We start from the raw sequence: 22207 nt of genomic DNA, 5'->3' as shown, positions 1-22207 counted from the left end.
ACTCCACACTTTTCCTCATGGAAGATATTTCAAGGGACTATTGTTGTGTTAGTTCTGTTTCTGAAAACGTTCATAAACATTTGATTGCTTTCCGTTTCACACACGGTACACCTCTGTGATTTCCTTCAGGAGTAACTCTCGTCCTGCACAAAAGTTGTTTTCTGAACTCATCCGAGAGGCTCACGTTTCACTACAGAGATGTAACCTGGAGCAGCTGGGCATTTCCTACCAGACCGATTGCACAAGATTTAACACATCAGTGGTGACAGGAAGTTGTTCAAAAGCCCTCAATCCGACCTCTGCTGAAACCTCGCCATCTGAAAAAGCTGCTTCCATGATGACAAAGGTTAATGAAGATGGGAGTTGTTTAAATCCACTTGGCTGTCCTCAGACCAGTCGGATGGACTGCAGAGATGCCAGTCAGTCACCAGTGGCCACAGTCTCAGCATCCCAAGAGTCTTGTGTGGATTCCATTCAAACCCGCCAAGAGCCTGTTGTCCAGGACATCGGCGTGAAGAAGCATAAACGCCCACCGCCACTTCCACTGCCAGCCCTCGCCTTGTTCCTGAAACGGCATTCATCAAAATCCAAGAAGGCCCAGAGCAAACCAGAGTCTCCTACCCCTGAAGTCCCACTGGATGCCAAGGAAGGAACCCCTGGTTCTGATGCCTCTTCTGTCAACACCAGCCTGGTGACCGGACCCCCAAAAGATCTGTGTGGTGAAGCGACGGAACCAGACAAGGAGGCCGGTCAAATTCCTCCTCCAGATGGAATGGGTTCGAATGGTCCTGAATTAGCACTGGGAACAGGTCAGCAGCCTTCCTGTCATTTGGACCCAGATACTTCAGCCCCTCTGGACCTGAAAGCACAGGACCAGCAAACTGTCTTGGTTCTACCATCAGAAAACCCACCTCTGCAGCAAGAAGTGCCAGGTGATGCATTAATGTCACCCGGCACAGATCTGCTGCTTTGTCCCCCCGGGACATCAACCACAGCAACAACTACCTCACCTGCTTCCCCCATTCTGTCTTTGCCCTGTGACACAGTGTTAGCAGTCCAGAATCGCCCCCACACCCCCCCCACAGCTGCGTCTCCCTCACTGTCCCCTGACTTCAAGCCTGACGGCCTGCTGTCAGACCCTGAATGTTCACCTTTTTGCTTTGAGCCTTTGTCGCCTGAAGGTTCGCCTTTAACCTTAGATTTGGACGCAGCTCCCGAACATGAGGTGACCCCCCCTGAAGAGTCGCAGCTCGGCAAAGACTCTGTGTTCAAATGGCATACAGTGTTACCCCCTCCCGATTCATATATGGATGCTTCCTTCCCAAATTTTCAGCCCCCCTCTCGAACTGTTCGGTTAGAGTCGCCTCCTGCTGATCCTTCGTCACAAACTCTTCCCCCCTCCTCATCCACACCCCTACAAGACCCTGGGTCATCATTTCAAGAGGGTGAGCAGTCACTGCCTTTTCCAGGAGGACTGTCTCCGTTGGCCCTCCAGCTGACGCTCTCTCCAACCTTCTCCTCCCTGGATGGAGATGGACTTTCCCCCACTCCTTCAATATCAGAACTTGTGCACTTTTTCTCCTCCGACATGGAGCTCGGGATGGGCATGGGGGTGGAGTTTCCGAACACAGAGGGGCCTCCCTGTCCCCCTCCTCCCACCGTTGATTCCATTGCAGACGATCCACCTCAGCAAGTTCAGTTGGTCCCATCCCCTAAACTCTGCCGACGGAAGAAGAGGTGCAGGCAGCAGAAGCAGACTAAGATGGATGTGGATCAGAATATGGACAACTCCACCTATGCAACCATGCACCCCAACCTCGAGGAAGTGGAGGAGCAGTTATTTATCTCCTTCACATCAAAGGTATAACAGTGTTTCATCATGTTAAGGATAGTTTTTTCCAGTGAAGTGAACCTGAAATGGGACCTTGTGGCTCAAGTCCAAAACACACCACAGAGATAAGCAACCAGAAAAAATGAAAAAAGAGAACACGGGTTCAGTCCCTGGCTTGGATTACATCCTGCCTTTTAGCTGGTTGTTATTCATTCACCATAAGTAGATTGATTGGCTAGTTCTTCACGAGGTGATGACATCCGGAGAGACATGGAGGAACAGTAATCAGACCGGGACAAAACCAGGTAGACATTTATGTTTAGGTTTCCTGTTGTCTTTCCATTTACAGCATCCCCAGCCCATACCCAGTATACCTCAGTATCAACCAGAACTACTGCATCTGCGTCTATTGATAACCTAGTAATAAGTGTTCTTATGGAGTGGTGTGTTTTGGAATTCTGGTCAAAAGTCACATGATCAGTGTCTGATTATAGCCTCAATCTATAAATTCGGAAACAACTCCACACTCCTGAAAAATCTAGATGACTTCATTGTAAGCCAAAAAATATGTAGTGATTTCAATAAAAACAGCACCATTGTGGAGACAGACAGTGGAAAAATAACGTTTATATTTCAGGAAGCCCTCAAACTTCACATTCCGGATTCTTCCCAGGAGCCTGAACCAACCACTCAACCTCCGACATCGCCTGAAGTCCAGCTGCCGCTGTTGAATGAGGAGACTGTAGCTGGTAAACTGCACATGCTGTTAGCGTTTTTACCCCTTACAACTTACACAGAAAGCATTAAAACACCAAAAACCTGTTTTCTTCAAAAGACAACTAAAAAAATCGCCAGACAACCTACTAACCAATGACTTTACTCTTTTGTATTAAGAAGACCTCAAACACAATCAGAACCTCAAACTCATTGAATCAGCCGTGCGAACTGGCAACAAGAACCATGAAACCAAGGACCAGAAATGAACCTGTTTCCATGGCTTATCGTTAACTCGCGTGAATTATCAACTCATTCTAAGCTATCCAAAATTCTTAAAGCTTAAGGTAAATTCAAATTGAATGAGAACTGAAAACTTTGCACGGTATTCTAATGTCTTCATGATGAAAACTGAGAGCGAGCTGGAGCACCAGACTTTTTCCTAGTAGACTCCTTTTATTATTCTTGTTGTATGATAACTTGAACAAGGCTTTTAAACTTGTCAAAAGCTACCTATATAGAAGTTGTTTATATGACTCGCAAAATCATCATCTACACTTAACTCAGTTACCATCCCGCTCGATAAGCTAGCTCTATCACCTAAGATGTCAATGTCAACTGTCTTTTCAGGATGGTATGTTAAATGATCATCCTAGTTTTTTTGGCTCAGCTAGTAAGCATTTTCCTGCTTCTTCTTATGTTTGTGATATGCTAAGATAAATGCACTCTCATGTAGCTGTATACGATGCATTTGGGGAACCTTCACAGCACTTTACTATTTTCCACATTTTGCTACGTATCAACCTCAATCCAGAGTGGATTTAATTCATAGTTTCCCCCAAAATTCTACACACAGTACCCCATAATGACAATTTTGCAAACATTTTTTTGAGATAACCAATTTATTCAAAAAAGAAAAAAAAGAAAACAAGAAATCACATGTACATAAGTATTAACAGCCTTTGCCATGAAACTCGAGATTGAGCTCAGGTGCATCCTGTTTTCGCCAATCAACCTTAAGATGTTTCTAGATCTTAATTCGAGTCCACCTTTGGTAATGTCTGTCCATTGGACATGATTTGGAGAGGCACAACACCTGTCTATATAACATAGCATGTCAGAGCATAAACCAAGCATGAAGTTAAAGGAATTTTCAATTTCTACAGATTTGTCTCAAGGCACAAATCTGGGTAAGGGGCCAGGTGGAAGCCACTTCTCAGTAAAAGGTACATAGCAGCCCGACTGGAGTTTGCCGAAAGACCCTTGAATGACTCTCCGGTCTGATAAGACAAAGATTGAACTCTTTAGTACGAATGCCAGGTGTTATGTTCGGAGGAAACCAGGCACCGCTGATTGCCTAGCCAAAACTATCCAGACAGGGAAGTACAGTGGCACCAGCATCGTGCTGTGGGTATGTTTTTTAGGACAGGAATTGCAAGACTAGTCAGGATAGACAAAAGATGAATGCAGCATTGTACAGAGACAACCTGGGTGAAAATGCTCCAGAGCGCTCTTGACCTCAGAAAGAATGGAGCAAAGACTGTGAATACTTAAAGTATATGTGACATCTTAGATCGTTTAGTTTTTGTTTTTTTTTCTAATCTCATATTTTTCACCTTTTCATTATGGCAAGGGTGGGCAATCATTTTTCCCATGAAGCCACATGTGAAACACAAACTTTTTTGGAGAGCCGGACCAAAAATGTTTTCAATAAAAAGCATTAAATTGCATTGATTTGACAAGCTGCAACTAGTAAATGTTGTGGGCAAGCAATAACAAAGGTACATTGCATATCAAAAATATAATATATTCAAACAAATTTCCTCGAATTCAAGTCCCATTGCCACAAAAATATTTTTGATAAGGATTAACCATGACCTAGAAGACCTCTGTACACTTTCCAGAGCAATGTTAAACAAAATGTGAATGTTTTTACAATTTGTGAGTTGCTCACTCATTTGTCAGTCACATTAACCAAAAATCACATTTTAAGTTTTATATATTGTTAGAAAGAGGAGGTACTCAGCTCTAAAACATATTAAGCAAGATACATCTCATTGTTTGATTATCACTGAATTTTGACTGAGAATAAGACCTTCAAGTGTCCCAGTTTACTGCTAGTTGGTTTCATGCAGAGGCATGATACCAACTTGCAGGCCATTCCTACATTTGTAGTCTGACCACCTCATTTGCTGTTTTTTTGCTTTTTTTTTCTTATTCATTAAGAGAAATGTTGTCCGTTTGGCTTTAACAAGCATTTCAAAGTCAGGTTGAATGACATCACACCTCTTGTCCAAAGCCAAGGAGAAAAAGTCGAAATATGTCACCTAACTTTGCAGCTGAAGCTGCCTCGAATGCTTCTTTCATTTCAGGGCATTGTAACACTGCAGAGTCCATCAAGTACTCTTTGATCTCTGAGAATGTCTTCATTTTTTTAGAAATTTTATGGGATATCACAAAGCTCGTCTTGGTTGCGGCATCCTTGACTGTGTAGAGTTTGGTAAAGTAGCCTTGTTGCTTTTGCACCACAGCCAGCAAAGCTTCCAAAGTCATCACCAGTTCAGCATCAGTATAAAGCTGATTCAAATTATAATCCTTAAATACAGCAATGTGATCATCGCAAACAAAAAAAAGCTGGTTAACCTCTGAGTTCAGTTGATAACTACTTAACAGTCCTCCTTTAGTCAAACTCTGCCCTGCTCTGCATTATGGGGTATAGCGTGTAGAATTTTGAAGGGGAAAAAATGAATTTCATCCATTTTGGAAAAAGGTTGTCTTCTTCTTTTCCCTTCAACTGCTCCCTTCATGAGTCACCAAATCAAATGAACCTCCTCCATCTAACCCTATTCTCTGTATCCTCCTCTCTCACACCAACTAACTTCATGTCCTCTTTCACAACATTCATGAAACTTCTCTTTGGTTGTAACATAACAAACAAACCTAGCGTAACAACAAAATGTGGAAAAAGTGAAGCACTGCAAATAGTTTGTGGGTGCACTGCATCTCCGCCAAACTGTCTGTGTGAAGCATCTCTGTACTTTGATGAAACTATTTAACGGGTCTATTTTTCACATCTTGTGGTCAGTTGAGTTGGTGGACAATCATGCGGAGATGATTGCTGCCTTTGAAAAGGTTCTCCTGCGAGATGTCAAGCAGATGAAGCACCGTCAGATCATCCATCCAGTGCTGCAGGAAGGTGTGTGTCACACTTTCTTTCAATCTGGAGGTCTGCAGTGTCTAAACATTTCCCCACTTGTTTATGTTCAGTGGGACTGAAGATGAACCTGCTAGATCCCACGCTTTCCATCGACCTGCAGTACCTGGGGGTCCGACTGCCTATCCCCCCCCCGGGATCGTCTCTGGAGCCACTGACTGAGGAGCTTCCTCCTCTTCCGGGTAAGTTGACAGAGACCTGGATTCTTTAGTCCAACTTTTATTGGAGTAAGAGGTCATCAGCTTCCAGAAAGACAGCCCCTCTTCCACAATTTGTTGACTAAGCTCAGTGTCTTTTCATCCATCCCCCTGTGCAATGTGTTTTAAATCTGTCAGGGTCAGAGCCTGAACCCTCAAGGTTCGGGCTCAGAGTCCAGTCTTGAGTCACTACTCCGATCAATGGATCAGATAAAAAGGTCCTTGGCTGATGGTCTTCCTGACTGGTGTTTCTAAAGGTTTTTTTTACATACTGAAGTGTCTGTGCTTCAGCCTCAGTGCTCACAGGTTTGATGGAGGAAGACAGTTTAAGACATACTGATGGTGTCACAGGAACATATTTGTGGTTGGAATATGTTTCATAACAATAATAATAAAGATGAATTTCGTATTTTTTATTAATTTGTTCTGTATCATCATTACTATACATTATTGCCTTTTTTTTTGGTAGTGATGACATGCAACTGGTTTGACTGGTGCCAGGGCTGATCTTGCTGTTCCGTCTTCCAAAAGCCTCAGCTCCTGGGGTCCAATCTGAGTTCTGCTACCTATATGATGTCCTAATATTTTTACTGTTGTTTATTTTGTTCCTCTGAGCCACAACAAAAATGAATTTCCAAAGCTATGTTGCAGTTGATGTTTTCTGAATCTGAACACTCCATCCTGACTCGCTGCCCTGTAACTAGACATTGTTGTAACTGCGTCATTGTTGTCTGCAACTGCATCAGTTTGACTTCAAGAGTTCAGGGTAGTTTATTTGTATCTGATTTTTCTCTGACACTTTTTAGGTATTTCTGCCGCATTTGTGTCCAGAACTGGAAAAACCACAGATGTGACGCAGATTAAAGGCTGGAGAGAAAAATTCACGCCATCAGAGGCCTCGTCCAGCACAGCGTCCTCCAAATCTGAAGGTCAAAAACATTTGCTCAATCAGAATTCCTGGACTGATCAATAGTGAAATCGGGTTCTGACCAGTAATCGTGGTGCTTCCCCAGCAGGGTCCAACACTGACCAGAAGAAGAACCTGTCTGCCTTCTGCAGCGATATGCTGGATGAATATCTGGAGAACGAGGGAAAGCTGATGGACCAGCGCGCCTCCAACTTCTCGCAGCCGCCAGCGGAACCTCCGGTGTATGAGCTCCCGGCTCAGAGCAGTAGTTATGTCCGGACGTTGGACAACGTGCTAAAGAAGCCGACTACCTGCCCCCCAACCTCTGACCTCATCTCCACTTTCATCCCTCCTTCCAAGAGACCGAGAATCCCCTTCAGAGAGCCCAAGCCCCTCAGGAAAGTAGACAGGAGGCTGAAAATTCACAGGCTGAACAAACACAAAGCAGACCCCACGGCTGGTCCGGTTCCAGCGGCTTCCCGCCCTGCAGTCCAGACTGCAGCGGTAGACTCCCTCTCCAACACTCCAAGACCAAAGAAGAAACTCTTGAATGCTCTTCTGCCGCTGGCTGGCCAGAACACGGATTCATCGGTGTCCCCATCTCTTCCACTAAGCCGGAAAAGATATAAACGCAAGTTACTATCCCAGACCCTTAAGCCTGCCCTTCCCGGTGCCGAAATGGCACCATTAGAGTCGGACTCTGAAGTGGACCCAGAGGCTTCAGGCCGACGGGCGGTGATGACCAGGGCCCTGCTCAAGCAGAGGGACCTTGAGGATGGTGTGATGTGGGAGGGGCAACACCGAACCAGGATCACTGAGGAGCGGGCTACCATCGCTCTGACATCACTGTTCACCTTGACGGTAGGACGCAACAAATTCAGTTCTTGGTCGTTTTTAAGATTCAAGATTGAATCATACAGATACAGACTGTACATGTCACACGTACAGTCTGGAAACTTGTTTCCCTGCACAATGAAATTCCTTTTTTTTACTATTCACAGTAATGCTCAGTAGCAAAAAATAATAATAAGCAAAGTATTGCGACAAGCTGTAAACAGTGTAAAGAAATATAAACAAAGCAGTGAAATATAAGCCGTAATGATAAGATGTGCATGTTGAAAGAAAAAGTTCAATGAAAATAGTGGTGTTCATGGGAGGTGCAATCTTAGCATGTGAAGGTTGACATCTTAAATGTTTAAGTGCAGCTGGAGTGCAAACTCACAAAGTGCAGGTTGTCGGCAGACAGTTGGTGAACAGTTGAGTATAGCACTGGCTGTACTGAATGTAAAGTGCAAAGAAGGGAACAATAAGGTGCATCTCATTATCCTCAGTTAGATCATGGTTGACTCCTGTCAGTTGTCCAGGGGTCGAATGGCAGTTGGGTAGAACAAGTTCTTCTGTCGAGGCGTCCTGCATTTCACACTCCAGTACCTCCAGTGTGAACAGTCTGTGCTACGGGTGGGTGCGGTCCTGCTGATGGAGGCCGCTTTACTGTGTACTCTGCAGTACTAGATGCTCTGCAGAGTGGCAGTGGGGTTCTGGTTATCTTATCTGCAGTCTTCACCACTCGTTGCAAGCATTTTATGAGCCAAGGCAGTGGTGCAGTGTACCGTACGGTGATCCAGCTGGTTAAGATGCTCTCAACAAAACAGGTATAGAAGTCGCTGAGGATCTTATGCGATTTCCCATATTTCCTCAGCCCCCTCAGAAAGTACAGCCGCTCTTGAACATTCTTAACCGTCGGCTAAGTTTTGAGTGACCAGTTGAGGTCCTCGATGATCTGGATGCCCTGGTATTTAAAACTGCTCACCCTCTCTACTCTGAGGTCCTGGATGAACAGTGGCCGATGAGGTCTCATGTCCACTATAATCTCCTTCCTCTTGTCCATATTGAGAGTGAGGTTTTTGTCCTCATACCATGACACCAGACTAGCCACCTCCATCCTCCTTGAATGACCAATGTATCGAAGAGTTGTTGAGCAGGACACTGAACCGCTAACTGCTCCTCTGGCACTGGTGGGCGTTATGACTACTGCTCATGGTTCATCCATGATGGGTTAATTGCAGAGAACGAATTTCCCCACGGGGATTAATAAAGGATAAATTATAATCATTACATCAACGGTACTAGGTGTTGACCTTTTCAGAAGGTGAGATATCTGTGTGTTTCACTTTGTCCAATCCAGAGCGATAGCTTTTCATGTGATGTCACCCCCGCCTCCTTGGTCCCCGCAGGGCTTTGTCACTGACAACCCGACCGCCCCCATTCAGCTGCCCTGCCGCTCACCACCCCCTTGCCTGAACAGCTTCTGCCGGCTGGGTTGCATCTGCTCCAGCCTGACCCACAGCACACGCAGCACCCACTGCGGTCGCGAGCGCTGCATGTTCGGCTGTAGCTGCCTCAAACAGAAGGTGGTGCTGCTGAAGAACCTGGAGGGCTCCGACTCCAGCCCCTCCCACCACAGCGCCGGGCGGAGAAAGAGGAAGAAGAGGATGAAAATGGCATATAGTAAGAACGCAGAGCTTGCTTACATGTTAGCACAAGGATTGAAAAATATCTGTCGGTATTGGATGCTAGCATGAAACATGGGCATTTAACAGAAACTTATAAATGTAACATTAACGCTTTACATGAAAAACAAAAAAACACATAAAAAGCTGCAATTGTTACTCAGGTGTTTTTTGAACACCCCAGAAATGATGAACTTTTAAAGTTACCTGAAAACTGCCTGATCACTCCTGTCATCAACTTTCTTTTTCTATGTTGAGTTGCTATCATCAATAATTGCAAGCGCAGTTTTAGTAACCATGATGTAACATTGCTAACAAACATGCTAATATCCCACAGGGCTTGGTGATAACATACCTGCATGGAAGATTAATGGAAAATTTGAAAGTTTTGCATTTTAGAAGTGAAATACGGTGGCGCAGTAGTCTGTACTTCTGCTTCACTGCAAGAGGGTCCCTTTCTGGAGCCCTCTCTACGTGGAGTTTGCTTGTCCTCCTCGTGTCTACATGGGTTTCCCCTTACAATCCAAAAAAATGCAATAGTTTCATTGGAGACCCTAAATTGCCCTGATATATGAATGAGAGATGAATGTTTATTTGTCTCTATATGTGGCCCTGTGATTGATTAGTGACCAGTCCAGAGCGAACCCCACCTCTCACCCAATGACAGCTGAGATAGGCTCCAGCGTCCACCGTGACCCCAAGTAGGATAAGTGGTAGATAATGGATTGCTGGATGGATAAATATGGCAGATAACTTAATTTATAAAAGATATGACATAAACTTAAGAAAATAAAATAAACACCAATGGAACTTCGAAGAAATGCAATCCATGCTGAAGGAAGCACTTCCTCTCTGACTCGTAGTCCTAAAGGAGGCCGACAGTGTTTCCCAGCCTGCAGAAAAGGTCCGGACGCTGTGGAGGAGAAGCGGCGAAGACGCAGATCCAGAACCAATCCACATCCCCATAGTAAGAAGTCAGAGGTCACACTGGTTACGTCCCTCTAACATGCCAGCCTTTGCATTGGCGTGTCCAGTATTTTTTCCTTTAGTTGCGTTGTCTTCTCTAGGGGGAGACAGAAGGCAACAGCAGCTGCGCTCGTACCCACAGCTTCCCACGGAAGAGGAGGAAGAAAGCAAAGCCCCAGGTGAAGTTCCTGATTGGCTGCTGGAATCGGAAAGGCATTCTCGATCAGCAGATCATTACAGTTCTCACAATGTTCTCCTCTTTCCCCACTTGGGACACGATGCTATATCACATCAATTTAGCCAACATGGATACTGATACAAATGTGATCCGCTTAACTGAAAGCTTGGTGTCACACCAGTATGAAGAGATTTAACCTTGAACACAAGCTTACGGACCATCCGCCCTTTGCAGTGTTCCAGACACGGAGTCTCTCCAAACTTCAGCTGTCATACAGCCAGTTTAGTATTACATGAATGACACAGTTGATCTAACATAAATAAAATTGTGCAGTGAACCAACTATCTGTTAGCAAGGGTGTGATGGTGAAAGATGGTAACAAAGGATTTCGACAGACTGAAGCAATTTCTCCCCCCAGGAGGAGAATAAAGGGCCATCAGCTACTCTGAAGAGCTTTTCCAAGAAAAGACAAGTCAAAGGAAAGAAGGTGAAACCCTCCAGTCCTTCATCAGGTGGGTCATCTATCCATCCATCTTTGCCACAGACAGACAGTGTCTGTCTCTATCTACCTGTCTCCTTCAGATAGAATTTTATTTTTTCAAAGTTGAAATGGACGCTTAGATTGAGATGAGATGCACTTTATTGATCCCAGGATTAAGAAATTATTTGGTAGCAACACCATAATGGAAAATGAAAAAGTAAGAATAAAATAAATTCAAATCTGGTGGTATAAAAAAAAGTATAGAATATTATCTAAAAGTGTTCATCTAAAAGAGTAACCCAAAGTTGCATGAAAACTTTGTTGTTCTAATGATGCACCATCGATACACAGACACACACCAGTATTTGTATTTGCGGAGATAGACAGAACTGGCTTGTTAGCTGTTGTGTAATGAGATATTCTGCCAAACATCTCCCATCGCCCATCCAGGCCCCAAAGATCAGACCGTCCTGGAGCAGCAGCAGGCCACATGGCGTCTGGTAATCATGACCGAGTGTCAGTGGAAAAGCCCAGCCGACCGTGTTCGCCTGTTGAAGAAGCTCTGCAAAGTGATGGCTCTGGGCCAGCTGCACAAGCCCTTTTGGTGTGGGAGCTATCTGGTCAGCCCGCTGAGCCAAACCGTTGAGAAAAACCCGAGCGGGGGACGCGACATCAGGCATCAAGTTGTCCACATTAGCCGACCCAAGCACACGGCGGCACAGAAACAGCAGGTGAGTCTGGAAACCATGTACCATGTGGACCTCTGGTTAACTCTCACAGCATGAGAAGATCCCTGCAGATGTTCTGCAGGTCATGGTTGCTGCTTTAGGTGATGGTTATTCTGTATGTTAGGAGGGTGACCAGAGACCCACTGAGGTCTGGCAGCAGGAAGTGATGGAGGAGGAAGGCCCTCTGGAGTACTGGCAGGAAGAGATGACAGAGGAGGAGGCAGGGCCTCCTGAGTATTGGCAGCAGGAGGTGACAGAGGAGGAGGTGATGGAGGACTGGCAGGAGGAAGTTACAAAGGAGGAGATGATGGAGGACTGGCAGCAAGAGGTGACAGAGGAGGAGCTGCTGGAGGACTGCCAGCAAGAGGTGAAAGTGCAGGAACGGAGTGAGGAGAAAAAGAAAATGGTCAGAACGGCTCTGCCATTCCTGACAGGACTCTCCCCCGCCGGCTTCCTCTCAGCCAATAAGAAGCAGCCAGGTGGCACGGGTCACCTCATCCAGGTGAGGTGCCGCTTGTGTTTTGGCTCCCTTGGTCGTGATGATGGAACATCTGACGAAGAGCCGCAATGTTCCCAATTACAATTCGAGCTTTTCTCCAGGTTAATGGGAAGTTCTATCCTCTGGCCAAGATCCAGTTGGGGGGAATGGGGGCACTGCACCCAGCCAACCGCCTGGCCGCCTACTTGACTGGTCGTGTCAGGTCCACCGTCAAACCTCTCAGTTTCACCACGCCCCCGTCGGAAAACCCACCGGGGATCCAAGCCACCACCTTGACTCCGCCTCTGTTCTCTGGCTCCACCCCGACATCCCCTCCCACGATCACCTACGTTCCCCCCACCACTTTTGCCCCGACTATCAACTACATCTCGACGCCCCCCCCTCCGAGGCCATTCCCTTTAATCCAGGTTCCAGAGCCAGCTACAGGTCAAGATTCATTTTCTCAGTTCAGTCATCTGTTGTTTAGTGCATGCAATAAAACGTCGTCATGTTTGTGTTTTGTAATCTCCACCTATAGCCGGGAAGAGCAAACAATCATACGACTCCAGCCAGTCTGAGTGGGGAGAGCCAAAGCTCAGCACATCAGCAACTGAGTCCTCTTTTTCATCGGCACCTCCCAGAAGCCCCCTGTCCTCCCCAAGTGAGCTCTGCTGTCCGCAGTTATGATTTTTACTTTGCTGTTAGTCTTTGGTTGAAGCCTGATCATTGAGTCCTGTAAGTTCAGTTTATTCTGTAGTTCTGTAAGATTTCAGATCCTTGTGTTGTTTTTGATATGCTCTGAGGGTGGCTTGGCGCTGGAAGCAGAGCGATCGTCTTTCGAATCGAGCATTAGTGGTTCAATTCCTGGCTCCTCCTAGTATGTCAAAGTGTTGTTGAGCAAGACTCTGAACCCCTAACTGCTCCGCTGGCGCTAATGGACGGCAGCTCATATTTCACCCATGATGGGTTAATTGCAGAGAATGAATTTCCCCACGAGGGGTTAATAAATTATTAATCATTAATTATTAATATTAAGGGTCCAGCAACCTTAAACACTCAAAGGGCCACATGGTTCCGTTTCCCGCAGAAAAGAAAACACTGGGAGCCACAAACCCCTTTTCACATCTAAAATGAAGATAACACTACAAGTGTCATGTTTTCCCTAAATGCCATGTATAAAAAAAAACAAAAAACTAATGTGTATTGCATTTATGATATGAATAAATTGTGACAGAGAAAAATAAATTCCATTTCTCCAGACAGCAAAAACATTTTGAACTCCAAAACAAAGGTTGAAGGATACTTTCAAATAAAATACTCAACGGCTATTAAAGCCCTTATATTTAGGAAATAAAAACCAGAATGTCCCGCTTGCAGCAAACTAAAAATAAGGTTTATATCTCTGTTCAGAGATCCTTTAATTTCATGTACTGAAAGCGTGCAGTCAGCTGTCAACAAAATTTGTATTTGCAAAGCAATAGACATCCAAAATGTTTTTTTTTTTACCTGGTTAATGTCAATTATGCTCCTGCACCTCAGCACACAGTGTCTGCATTTTAGCGCTGTAAAAACTTGATAGATTTTGATAGATAGCGCTAGCAGGTGTTCAACACAAGAAACGTTGTGTTCAAGAAATTCAACACATTATATTATCACAAGATCATAATAACCTTCAAATATAGAAGTACTTTTAAAAGATTAACCAAAACAAAAAATATTTAAAATTAATATTCTAACACTATTAATATTAAATATAACTTTTTTTTGTTATTTTGTTCCTGAAAACAGTCTGTCGGAGAACCATATTTGACTGGATTCCTCGGACTGTCCTCTGGTGTCTCAAACTCTTTGTGTCTTTCCAGGTTCCACGGCCCAGAAAAGCTCTCAAGTGTTCAAGGTACTTCAGGTCTCACCTCATGGTCTGCGAAGCCCCGGCCCTCAGCTGCCATCTCCACCGTCCACTCAGAGGATGATTCTGCGGCCGGTCAATGTGGAGTCTGGCATTCGCTTCTACCGCAGACCAGATGGGAAGCTGGTTCAGCTGGTTCCTGTCAGCCAGCTGAGACCACCAGGGCTTGTCCAGAGTGGTGAGTGAACTTCCCCCCCAATACACTCCTCCCGAGGCCCCTCGTACCATTTTGATCAATCGGAGGGATTTCAGACACACCTTTGGGGTCCAAAAGTCCAGTCCTTAAGTTTTGGGGTTTTACGATCACTTTTGGTTTTGTCTGTCGTTCCAGCTCCCTCACCTTCCTCAATGCCCCCTGCTGTTTCACCTTGGGCTACAGGGACCCCCGGTCAGTCTGACCTCCATTCCATGCCCCCCCCCCTCCCGGCCCAGCTTCACCCGGGATCTGGTCTCACGGAGAAGAAGAAATTGGGCACTTTGAAGATCCTTACCCCCAAGAACCACAAAACAGTTACCTGCTCCAAGTCTGCGTCACAGCCGACTGCCGCAGTGGTACCTGGACCGGACGGCATCAGCCTGCTGCAGCCCGCCCCCGTCAACGTCATCTCCCTTCAGCCCACTGCGGACCAGGGGGCGGAACTCGGTGTCAAAACCGTTGTGGTTTCTGCAGGCAACGGTCATTGCAAATCACTGTCCGTCACAGACACTGCCCAAACACAGCCAGAGTCAGAGGTCATCTCACGGCTTCCTCCTGCAGGGGAGGGAGCCAACCCTGAACCAGAATTGGCGATGGACCCAGTTGACTTGGACATTATCTGTGTTGATGACAAGATGGTTGTCACCACTGACCAAGAGGGCAAGGAGAAGAAGGTACTGGAAGTGGTGGACCTTGTGGATTCAGGGAGTAGCGACACAGACAACTCCTCCGACCTCGGAGACGAGCTGAACTGCGAGAAGCTGAGTGTCAGGGTCAGACCAAGTTCTTGTTTCTTAAGAGACCTCAGGTTTGTGGTAGCATTCCGGTTGGAGCGTAAACATGGCTACCCTGTGTTTCCTCCTCAGCGGCGCCTTCACTCCGTCCTGGAACGAGATCGTCGGGAAAAGATTATGCAGTTGCTGAACAGTCTAAGGACGGAGATCAACGTTGGCAAGAGGATGTCCAAGGTGTCAACACTGCAGAAGGTCAGTCCTCCGATGGTTCCTTCATGTTCATCTTTCTACTTCTTTCTTTCTTCCCTACCTCCTTCTCCTTCACCATCCTTTCTTTCTCAGATCTTTCTTCTCGTTCTTCTTCACCGTTGTTTTTCAATTGAGTCCACCTGAACAACAGTGGCCTTGTTTTCATATTAGGCCGTCATGGTGATCCAAGATCTTAGGATGATGGAAGCACGCCTGAAGAAGAAGAAAGTCCAGCTGACAAAGAAGAGGGACAAGATGCTGAATTATATCATGTGCGAATCAGGTAAAAATGAGGAGGGATTGGAGGTGCCAATGATGACGACGGTACCTTCATGTCTTGGTCACGTGATGAAAAATAATCCTGTTTACCTGCTGCAGATTTCAGTTCAAGTTTTCCTTTTTTTTTCTGTTTTTTACAAATCACAAACCCAACTGTTGATCATCTTTTACCGAGGTGTCACTTTGATTGTCGCCATGGTCACCACTATATCAAGGCAACCGCATTTTTTTTCCCTGAAAATGTGGTGTTTTTGGTTGACGTGGTTCGAATGCAGCAGGATCCTCATGGTTTTCTGAGGACTGAGAAACAGGGCGGGTCGGCGTGGAACAGCAGTGGATGCTCATTGGCAGGTGCACATCGGGTTCTTGCGCCTGCTTCTTGCAGAGCAACAGCTGGGTGTGCTCTTGAGGGTACTGCTGAGGGTAGAATAAAACCAAAGTACCCCAGTAGGAGGTGGCACTGGCTGTGGCTCTTAACTGTTCTGACATGGAGATTTTTCTGAGGGAAAACCTTCAGGGAGCATTATTAACGGTCAAATCAGATGTACACATGAGCTGTGTTACCATGGAGATGTCGGACCGACCAGCTCTTCTGTTGATGCAGATGGAGGTTGTTCCCTAACTGGTGGATATTTGGGAGCAGATTGGAAGATGATGCTCTGTTCATCAGACAAGAACATTGATGTTACCACAGAGGCACTGGAGGAGGATCCAGTTGTGAGGCCTCCAGCTGGGCAGTCAGTGTAAGTCTTGCAATCACCTCCTGTATTGTTACTTTTTTTTCCTCACGTTGATGATAAAGGCTAAATGTAACAATATCTGAAATGAATATGAATATCATCTGAAGCTTGAGATGATCAAACTGCCTCCTTTCTTTGGACAGAACCTGTTTGACCGCGGGGTACGAGGAGTTGGCAACATTGGACGCCTTTGGATCTCTCCAGTCAGCGCTGAACCTCGGAGACTCCACACAAAGCCAGCTTCTGGAGAAAGTAAGTACACCACTTTCTGATGAAAGGCCCTGGAACTTCCTGGAGAACACAGTTATCAAACAGCGTGGTCACTCCAGTGTTGTCTTCTGTTTAATTCGCCATTGTGTTTTGAGAGACAGAGGCCAGACTGACATGGTTTGGACATGAACAGAGGGGGGATAGTTAATATATTAGAATGATGCTGAGGTTGGTACTGCCAGTTAGGAGGTCTAGAGGAAGACCAAAGAGGCTTTTTTTTATGGATGGAGGGACATGAAGTTTGTGGGTTTGAGACAACGGGATTGGATCAGATTGAGGCAGTGGGTTCTGGACCTCCATGACTCAGCTGCTTGTGTGTGTCAGGCAAGCCTGGAGATCCAGACTCTGCAGAGTGAGAAGGACAAACTGAAGAGCCTGAAGGTCGACCTGCAGCAGCAGAGAGATGCCCACATCAAGGAGATTTCCAAGAAGTCAGGTGACAAACCCTCATCCTCTGTCCTCCTTTAATTGCAGGAGCAAAATCCTGTTCCTAAAGAAAAACAGGTTCCAACTGCCGGTTGATCCTGATACCTGGATTAAAAATAGGAAATTCCTCTTGAAAAGAGGCTTCCTCTTCAGACAGAAGTTTCAAACTACTTTGGTCTGATTGGTCGGTCCTGCTGTGCGATGTGAGGAGGTGGACATGGACTTGGTGGTTGAGCTGTGATGCTATCTTGAGGATTTGGTTTGTGACGTTCTCTGCAGGAAAGAGCAAGCTGCAGATCCTGAGGAAGCTGCAGAACCTGTCATCCAAAGAGAGCCGGGTGAAGAAGCAGAAGCTTCGAGCTACAAGTCAGCTACTAGCAGCTGATTTGGAAGAAGGGGGCAGAGCCTCTGTTCCGCAACCAGCAGAAGACCCAGTCGTTGATGGCGTCGACATGTTCTCTGTTCCTCACATTCAACAAGTCCCTCTCCCTCCCGGCCCGGCTTGCCTGCCGATCAGCCCGACCATCCAACCGGTGACCTCTAACCAGAGGCTGGTGCAGATGACCCCCCTCTTGGCCCCCCTACCCGTCTCCCACGGTCCCACCGTCTCAAGAGATCGACCAAGGACCATCCCCAACATCCTGTCTCGCGGGAAGACTCAACTCCCCCTGCTACTCCCCCAGCCTGTGGATGGTGAGGCTGCAAGATTAGAAATCTTGTGGCTCGAAGTTGCCTACTGACGTTTCCGTGTGCTCCTCAGGTAACCCACCTACCTTTCACGCAATGGTTCCTGCTGAGGTTCTGTCATTGGGAGGCGCAGCGTTGCCGGGGCAACCAGTTCTGACTGTAGGCCCACTGGTGACAGGGCAGACCCTGCTTCAGACCCCCTCACCAGGTATCTATTCTCACCAGGTGCTTCTTTGAAATCCCAAGAACTATTTCATTTTGACACACAGCTGTTTCGTTAAACTACTCACTTCATCGTGCTCTTAATTTGAAGTGAAATGTGTCCTTTTCCTGTCTGCTTTGTAGGCATGGCTTCAGTCACTCTCAACTTTCCCAATCTGACCACTCAGCAGGTGCAGCTGAGTGCTGTGCCCCCACCGCCACCACCCAGTATGGTCCACAGTAGCTCCAACTCCTTCACTCACTTCTCAGGTAACCAGAAAGCGTAGACTGTTGTGTATCCAGTTACTTTGGCTAAAGTTGGCGTTGCTACCTTCGGGAAACCTAACCTAACCTCTGACCTGCCTCCCAGGCGGATAGAAGACTTTCAGCAAGAAAACCACTCAGCATTTAACCACAATGTTTGACTTTGTTTTAAAATGATTGGTTCTGCTTCACGGTTTGGTGCCTCTTAGACGACAGAACATAGAAATCAATATCAGTGTTTTGGTGACGCAAGGAAGGAGGGGTTTAGGACATTGAACCAGGTTGGCCACGAAGCGCTGGCTTGGACCTGACATGACAGTGAAGTCCCATTCAAAACGACCCCCTTTCCCCTCAAATTGTTTCTCGTCGCTAAAATCTGTTCTTTTTGTGTTTTTACTCAGAGATGAGCAGCCTTCACGAGGCTCTGAATCTAAGTCCCTCCTTCCTGCACCCTAGTACCGATGAGCAGGTCGGCACAAGGCAGGTCGGACCTGAAAGCGGCTTTAACAACATCTCTGTTGTTCGCAGCCTCCAGCGTCAACAGCCTGCTGCAGCTGGTCCAGCCTCTGACCACTCAGCCGCAGCCGGCGCCACCCTTGGACTGCGCTGACGCTGTGGCTCAAGTCACCGCTGAGGCGTGCTCGTCTGCCTCGGCACATCGCACTGATGTCACGGAGGCCAGGCCCGTGGGGGGCGAGCCTTTGCAGCCAAGGAAGGAGGAGAATCTAAATGCAGTCCTAAATGAGCTTGTCTTCCTCAACCAGCATTTTGCTGCCCAGGTGCTGGCGCATCCAGGGAAGGAGGGGGTGGAGCCGCTGGGCCCTGGCCACAACCTGGGTCTCCTGCAGCCGGACTTAGAGTTTGAGGAAACGGTCACCATGGAGTCAGAGGAGCAGGGGCTGAATGGCCATGCTGATCAGCCTAAAGGAGGCGTCCTCGCTCCTCCCCCTCTGCTGCAAATGAAGGTGGGCGGGGCCAATGTGCCAGACCCAGCCACGACGTATGTACCACCCGTCGTAAGTGCCGGGCAGCATACGGAAGGTGGAATGGGGTGGAGACCAATGCCCAGGCTGGTTCCTCTGGGCCTCAGAGGAGCACCGCCCAGCTGATGATCTCACAGAAATGGAAACTTTTACTGCCAATCAGCAGCTGTTGCCTTGGTGACTATCCAGAGACTGGAAATAAAACACTCCCCTATCTTGGCAGTGTGTACGGAATGCCTGACAAACATATTTGTTCTCAGACAGCTTTCACAGCACATGATTCCTGGGGAAGGACCTGATCGTGTTGTTTCTCCTTGGATCTCCAGTTTCTCACATCAAGATTTCCTTTGCATTTATTTGGGCTAGAAGTTTGTAAACAAAAACACTAAGAGTTCCTGACGCCGTCCAGGTGACAAACATGGCCTCTTGAGACTTTGCAACCTGCAGGCACTTGCTGCGGTGGGACATCGTCGGCTATCCGGAGTCCACATGAACGTTTCCTGCTGCTAGCTAAACTGAGCTTAACTAAGTTGGCTGAAGGGGCAGCTGTAAATGCAAGTTATAGCTTGGCTCTTGAGCTCTTGATCTGATGATGTTTTCAAAGGAAACCCCTCAATACCTCAAATCGCTGACAGTTAGCTTAGCATTATTGTGTGACTCCAAAGTGTTTCTGCCAGAGAGCAGAGTAAATAAAATAGAGAGCGAGAGAGAGAGAGCGAGCGAGCGAATGCCTCGTGTGTCTCATAGCAAAGTCTTATTAAAACACTAAAAACTTGATGACTCTTCACTCATTTCCTGCTTGAGTCTCAAAAGAAGCTGCTTCCTGTTTGTTGCCGACTCAAGGCCTTTTTTTTCCCCTTAAATTTGTATTTTTATACTTTAAAAAATTCTGTAAATATGTTTGGTCTCTTCAACATAATTTAATTAAAGTTTGAATAAGAGTGTTGAGCCTGTTGCCTCTTTTTCAAAACGTGACATGGTTTCTTTGAAAAACAGGAAAAAAAATGTAACGTTTTTTTTAAAGATACCGAGCTTCCCTCCAATGGGAAGGTTGCTGATTCAATATCCGTCTCTTACTGTCTGTGTGCTGAAGTGTCCTTAAACAAGACACTGAAACCCAAGTTGTTCCTTTTGGTCTGATTGTTGCCTTGTATGGCATCTCTGCCTCCATCAATGTACGAGCGTGTGTTTGTGGTCCAGTATAAAGTGCTCTAGAACTGCAATGTCATTAGACGCTGTATAAGTGTTGCGGACGGCCTTCAGGCGAGGTAGTGGTGGCAACCCACGGGAACCGCAGTGGGCCCTTCTCGTCCTCTCAGTCCAAGGCCAGGGTCCAGATCTCCTGGACCACCTCATCCACCGCTGAGGTTGTAGTGAGTCTCTCTTATACAGAAGTCTGTGGAGGTTCTCAGTCATCCAGGTCATGGTGAATTCTTGAAGAAATTGTCTCGTCTTGGCAACTGGACTTGAATTTCTTCACTTGAAGGTATTAAACCCGTCATCCGAGAGCCTTCGTCAGTTCTAATGACCTATGGGGAGTTTCCGAATATAACTGACAAGATTTTGGGCCGGTCTAGATTGTGGCGGCTTGTTGTGTAAGTGGAAGAGTTGATCTGCAGAAAATAGTTGTAAGGGGTGTTGTTATGCTAATGAGGTATCGTTCATTGGAACAAAAGACCAACTTAGTGGGAATACCTAGGATGGAATTTGAAAAGGTAAAGCTAAACAAAAGGGTGAAACCTGTTGGATCACATGAACTGATGCTCATGTGTGCGTTGGTTCCCGTGGTGGGTCTTTTCCTAGTTGTTTGGAGGGTGCAGATGGGCCTGGTCCATGTGTGCAAATCCGTCTTGGTATTGATCCCAGTACGGCGTTATATGCATGTGAAAGGTGTTGTCAGAGGCCCCCTCCTTTGTTCAGAAATGTTTTTTCGGTTTTGACAAAGATGGATTTTTGACTCCTCTCTCAAACCATCTGCCTTCTCTGGCCAGAATACGGACATTGCCGTCCTCAAACGAATAGCTCTTGTCCGTCAGGCGGACCGCGGAGTCCTGTCCTGAAGTGGTGGCTCACCTGTGTTGGGCCATCCATTTGGGCGGAGGTTGTTTGGTCTCTCAGATGTAGACATCATCACAATCCTCGGTGCAAGTGACAGCATATGCCACATTCTCTATCTTGTGCCTGGATGTTTTGTCTTTTGGGTGCACCAGTTTTTTGCCTCAGAGTGTTTTGAGGTTTGAAATGTACCAGTATATGGTGTTTGTTGACCACCCTTCGGAGTTTCTCAGAAACACCAGCAACATACAGTATGACGACGTTCTTTCGTTTGTTGTTGTCTGCCTCCTGTTCTATGTTCCTGTGCCTTGTGGTTTCTGGTTTGGCGAAGGCCCAATTAGGGTAGCCACAGGCTCTCAAGGCTTTCTTAATGTGTTGTATCTCGGTCTTGCTTCATTCAGCAGTTGATGGGATGTTCTTGACTCAGTGGTGTAGAGTTCTGATTACCCCCAGTTTGTGCTCAAGAGGGTGGTGAGAGATACTGGTCAGTGTGTTGTTGGTTTCCTGTAAATCTTGATGTTCAGGCCTCTGTCCCATTGGATGTGAACGCAACAGTCCAAGATGGAGAGTTGGTCAGCAGTGACGTCTTGACCAACTCCCCTTCACCAGGCATAAGATAGAGAATGTGGTGTCTGCGGTCACTTGGACTGAGGATTGTGACGACATCTACATTGGAGAGACCAAACAACCTCTGCAGAAACAGGCGAACCACCACTTCAGGACAGGACTCCTCGGTCCACTTACATCCAAAGGACAAGGGCCATTCGTTTGAAGACAGCAATGTCTGTATTCTGGCCAGAGAAGACTTACCAAACAAGCCACCATAATCTAGACCCTCCCCAAAACTTGGCAGTTATATTCAGAAACTCCCCATAGATCATTAGAACGGAAGAAGCCTCTTGGATGAGGGGTGAAATGTCTTCAAGTAAATCAATCCAAGTCCAGCTGCCAAGACAAGAAGATATCAACAAGAATTCTTACGCAAAAGGGTTAAACAATACAGACATTGA

The 22207-nt window shown here is 46.5% G+C and overlaps 1 protein-coding gene across 4 annotated transcripts in view; it reads left to right on the top strand.

The window, feature by feature from the left end:
- The window catches only part of mgaa (MAX dimerization protein MGA a), a 28702-nt gene extending 8619 nt beyond the window's left edge, over positions 1–20083 (top strand). For 2 of the 4 annotated variants that reach the window (XM_086150478.1, XM_086150470.1), the window contains exons 3-27: positions 130–1861; positions 2469–2580; positions 5631–5741; positions 5813–5941; positions 6763–6885; positions 6973–7724; positions 9098–9371; positions 10237–10340; positions 10441–10518; positions 10936–11029; positions 11449–11729; positions 11851–12228; positions 12327–12651; positions 12743–12865; positions 14067–14291; positions 14445–15082; positions 15176–15295; positions 15464–15575; positions 16176–16314; positions 16455–16563; positions 16906–17017; positions 17287–17700; positions 17768–17902; positions 18040–18165; positions 18688–20083. In XM_086150478.1, coding sequence (XP_086006604.1) covers positions 130–1861; positions 2469–2580; positions 5631–5741; positions 5813–5941; positions 6763–6885; positions 6973–7724; positions 9098–9371; positions 10237–10340; positions 10441–10518; positions 10936–11029; positions 11449–11729; positions 11851–12228; positions 12327–12651; positions 12743–12865; positions 14067–14291; positions 14445–15082; positions 15176–15295; positions 15464–15575; positions 16176–16314; positions 16455–16563; positions 16906–17017; positions 17287–17700; positions 17768–17902; positions 18040–18165; positions 18688–19268 — 7327 coding nt within the window. In that variant the 3' untranslated portion in view covers positions 19269–20083. Of the gene's footprint in view, positions 1–129; positions 1862–2468; positions 2581–5630; positions 5742–5812; positions 5942–6762; positions 6886–6972; positions 7725–9097; positions 9372–10236; positions 10341–10440; positions 10519–10935; positions 11030–11448; positions 11730–11850; positions 12229–12326; positions 12652–12742; positions 12866–14066; positions 14292–14444; positions 15083–15175; positions 15296–15463; positions 15576–16175; positions 16315–16454; positions 16564–16905; positions 17018–17286; positions 17701–17767; positions 17903–18039; positions 18166–18560 lie in introns of all 4 variants that reach the window. The other 2 variants (XM_086150487.1, XM_086150496.1) reach the window with 2 other exon arrangements.
- Positions 20084–22207: the final 2124 nt, after the last annotated feature.

This window comes from Fistularia commersonii, chromosome 1, assembly GCF_037954325.1.
Source record: "Fistularia commersonii isolate RoL2024-O1a breed Wild chromosome 1, RoL_Fcom_v1.0, whole genome shotgun sequence".
Classification (NCBI taxonomy): Eukaryota; Metazoa; Chordata; class Actinopteri; order Syngnathiformes; family Fistulariidae; genus Fistularia; species Fistularia commersonii.
Note: the sequence above shows the minus strand (reverse complement) of the source record. Positions and strands in the feature narration are given on the sequence as shown.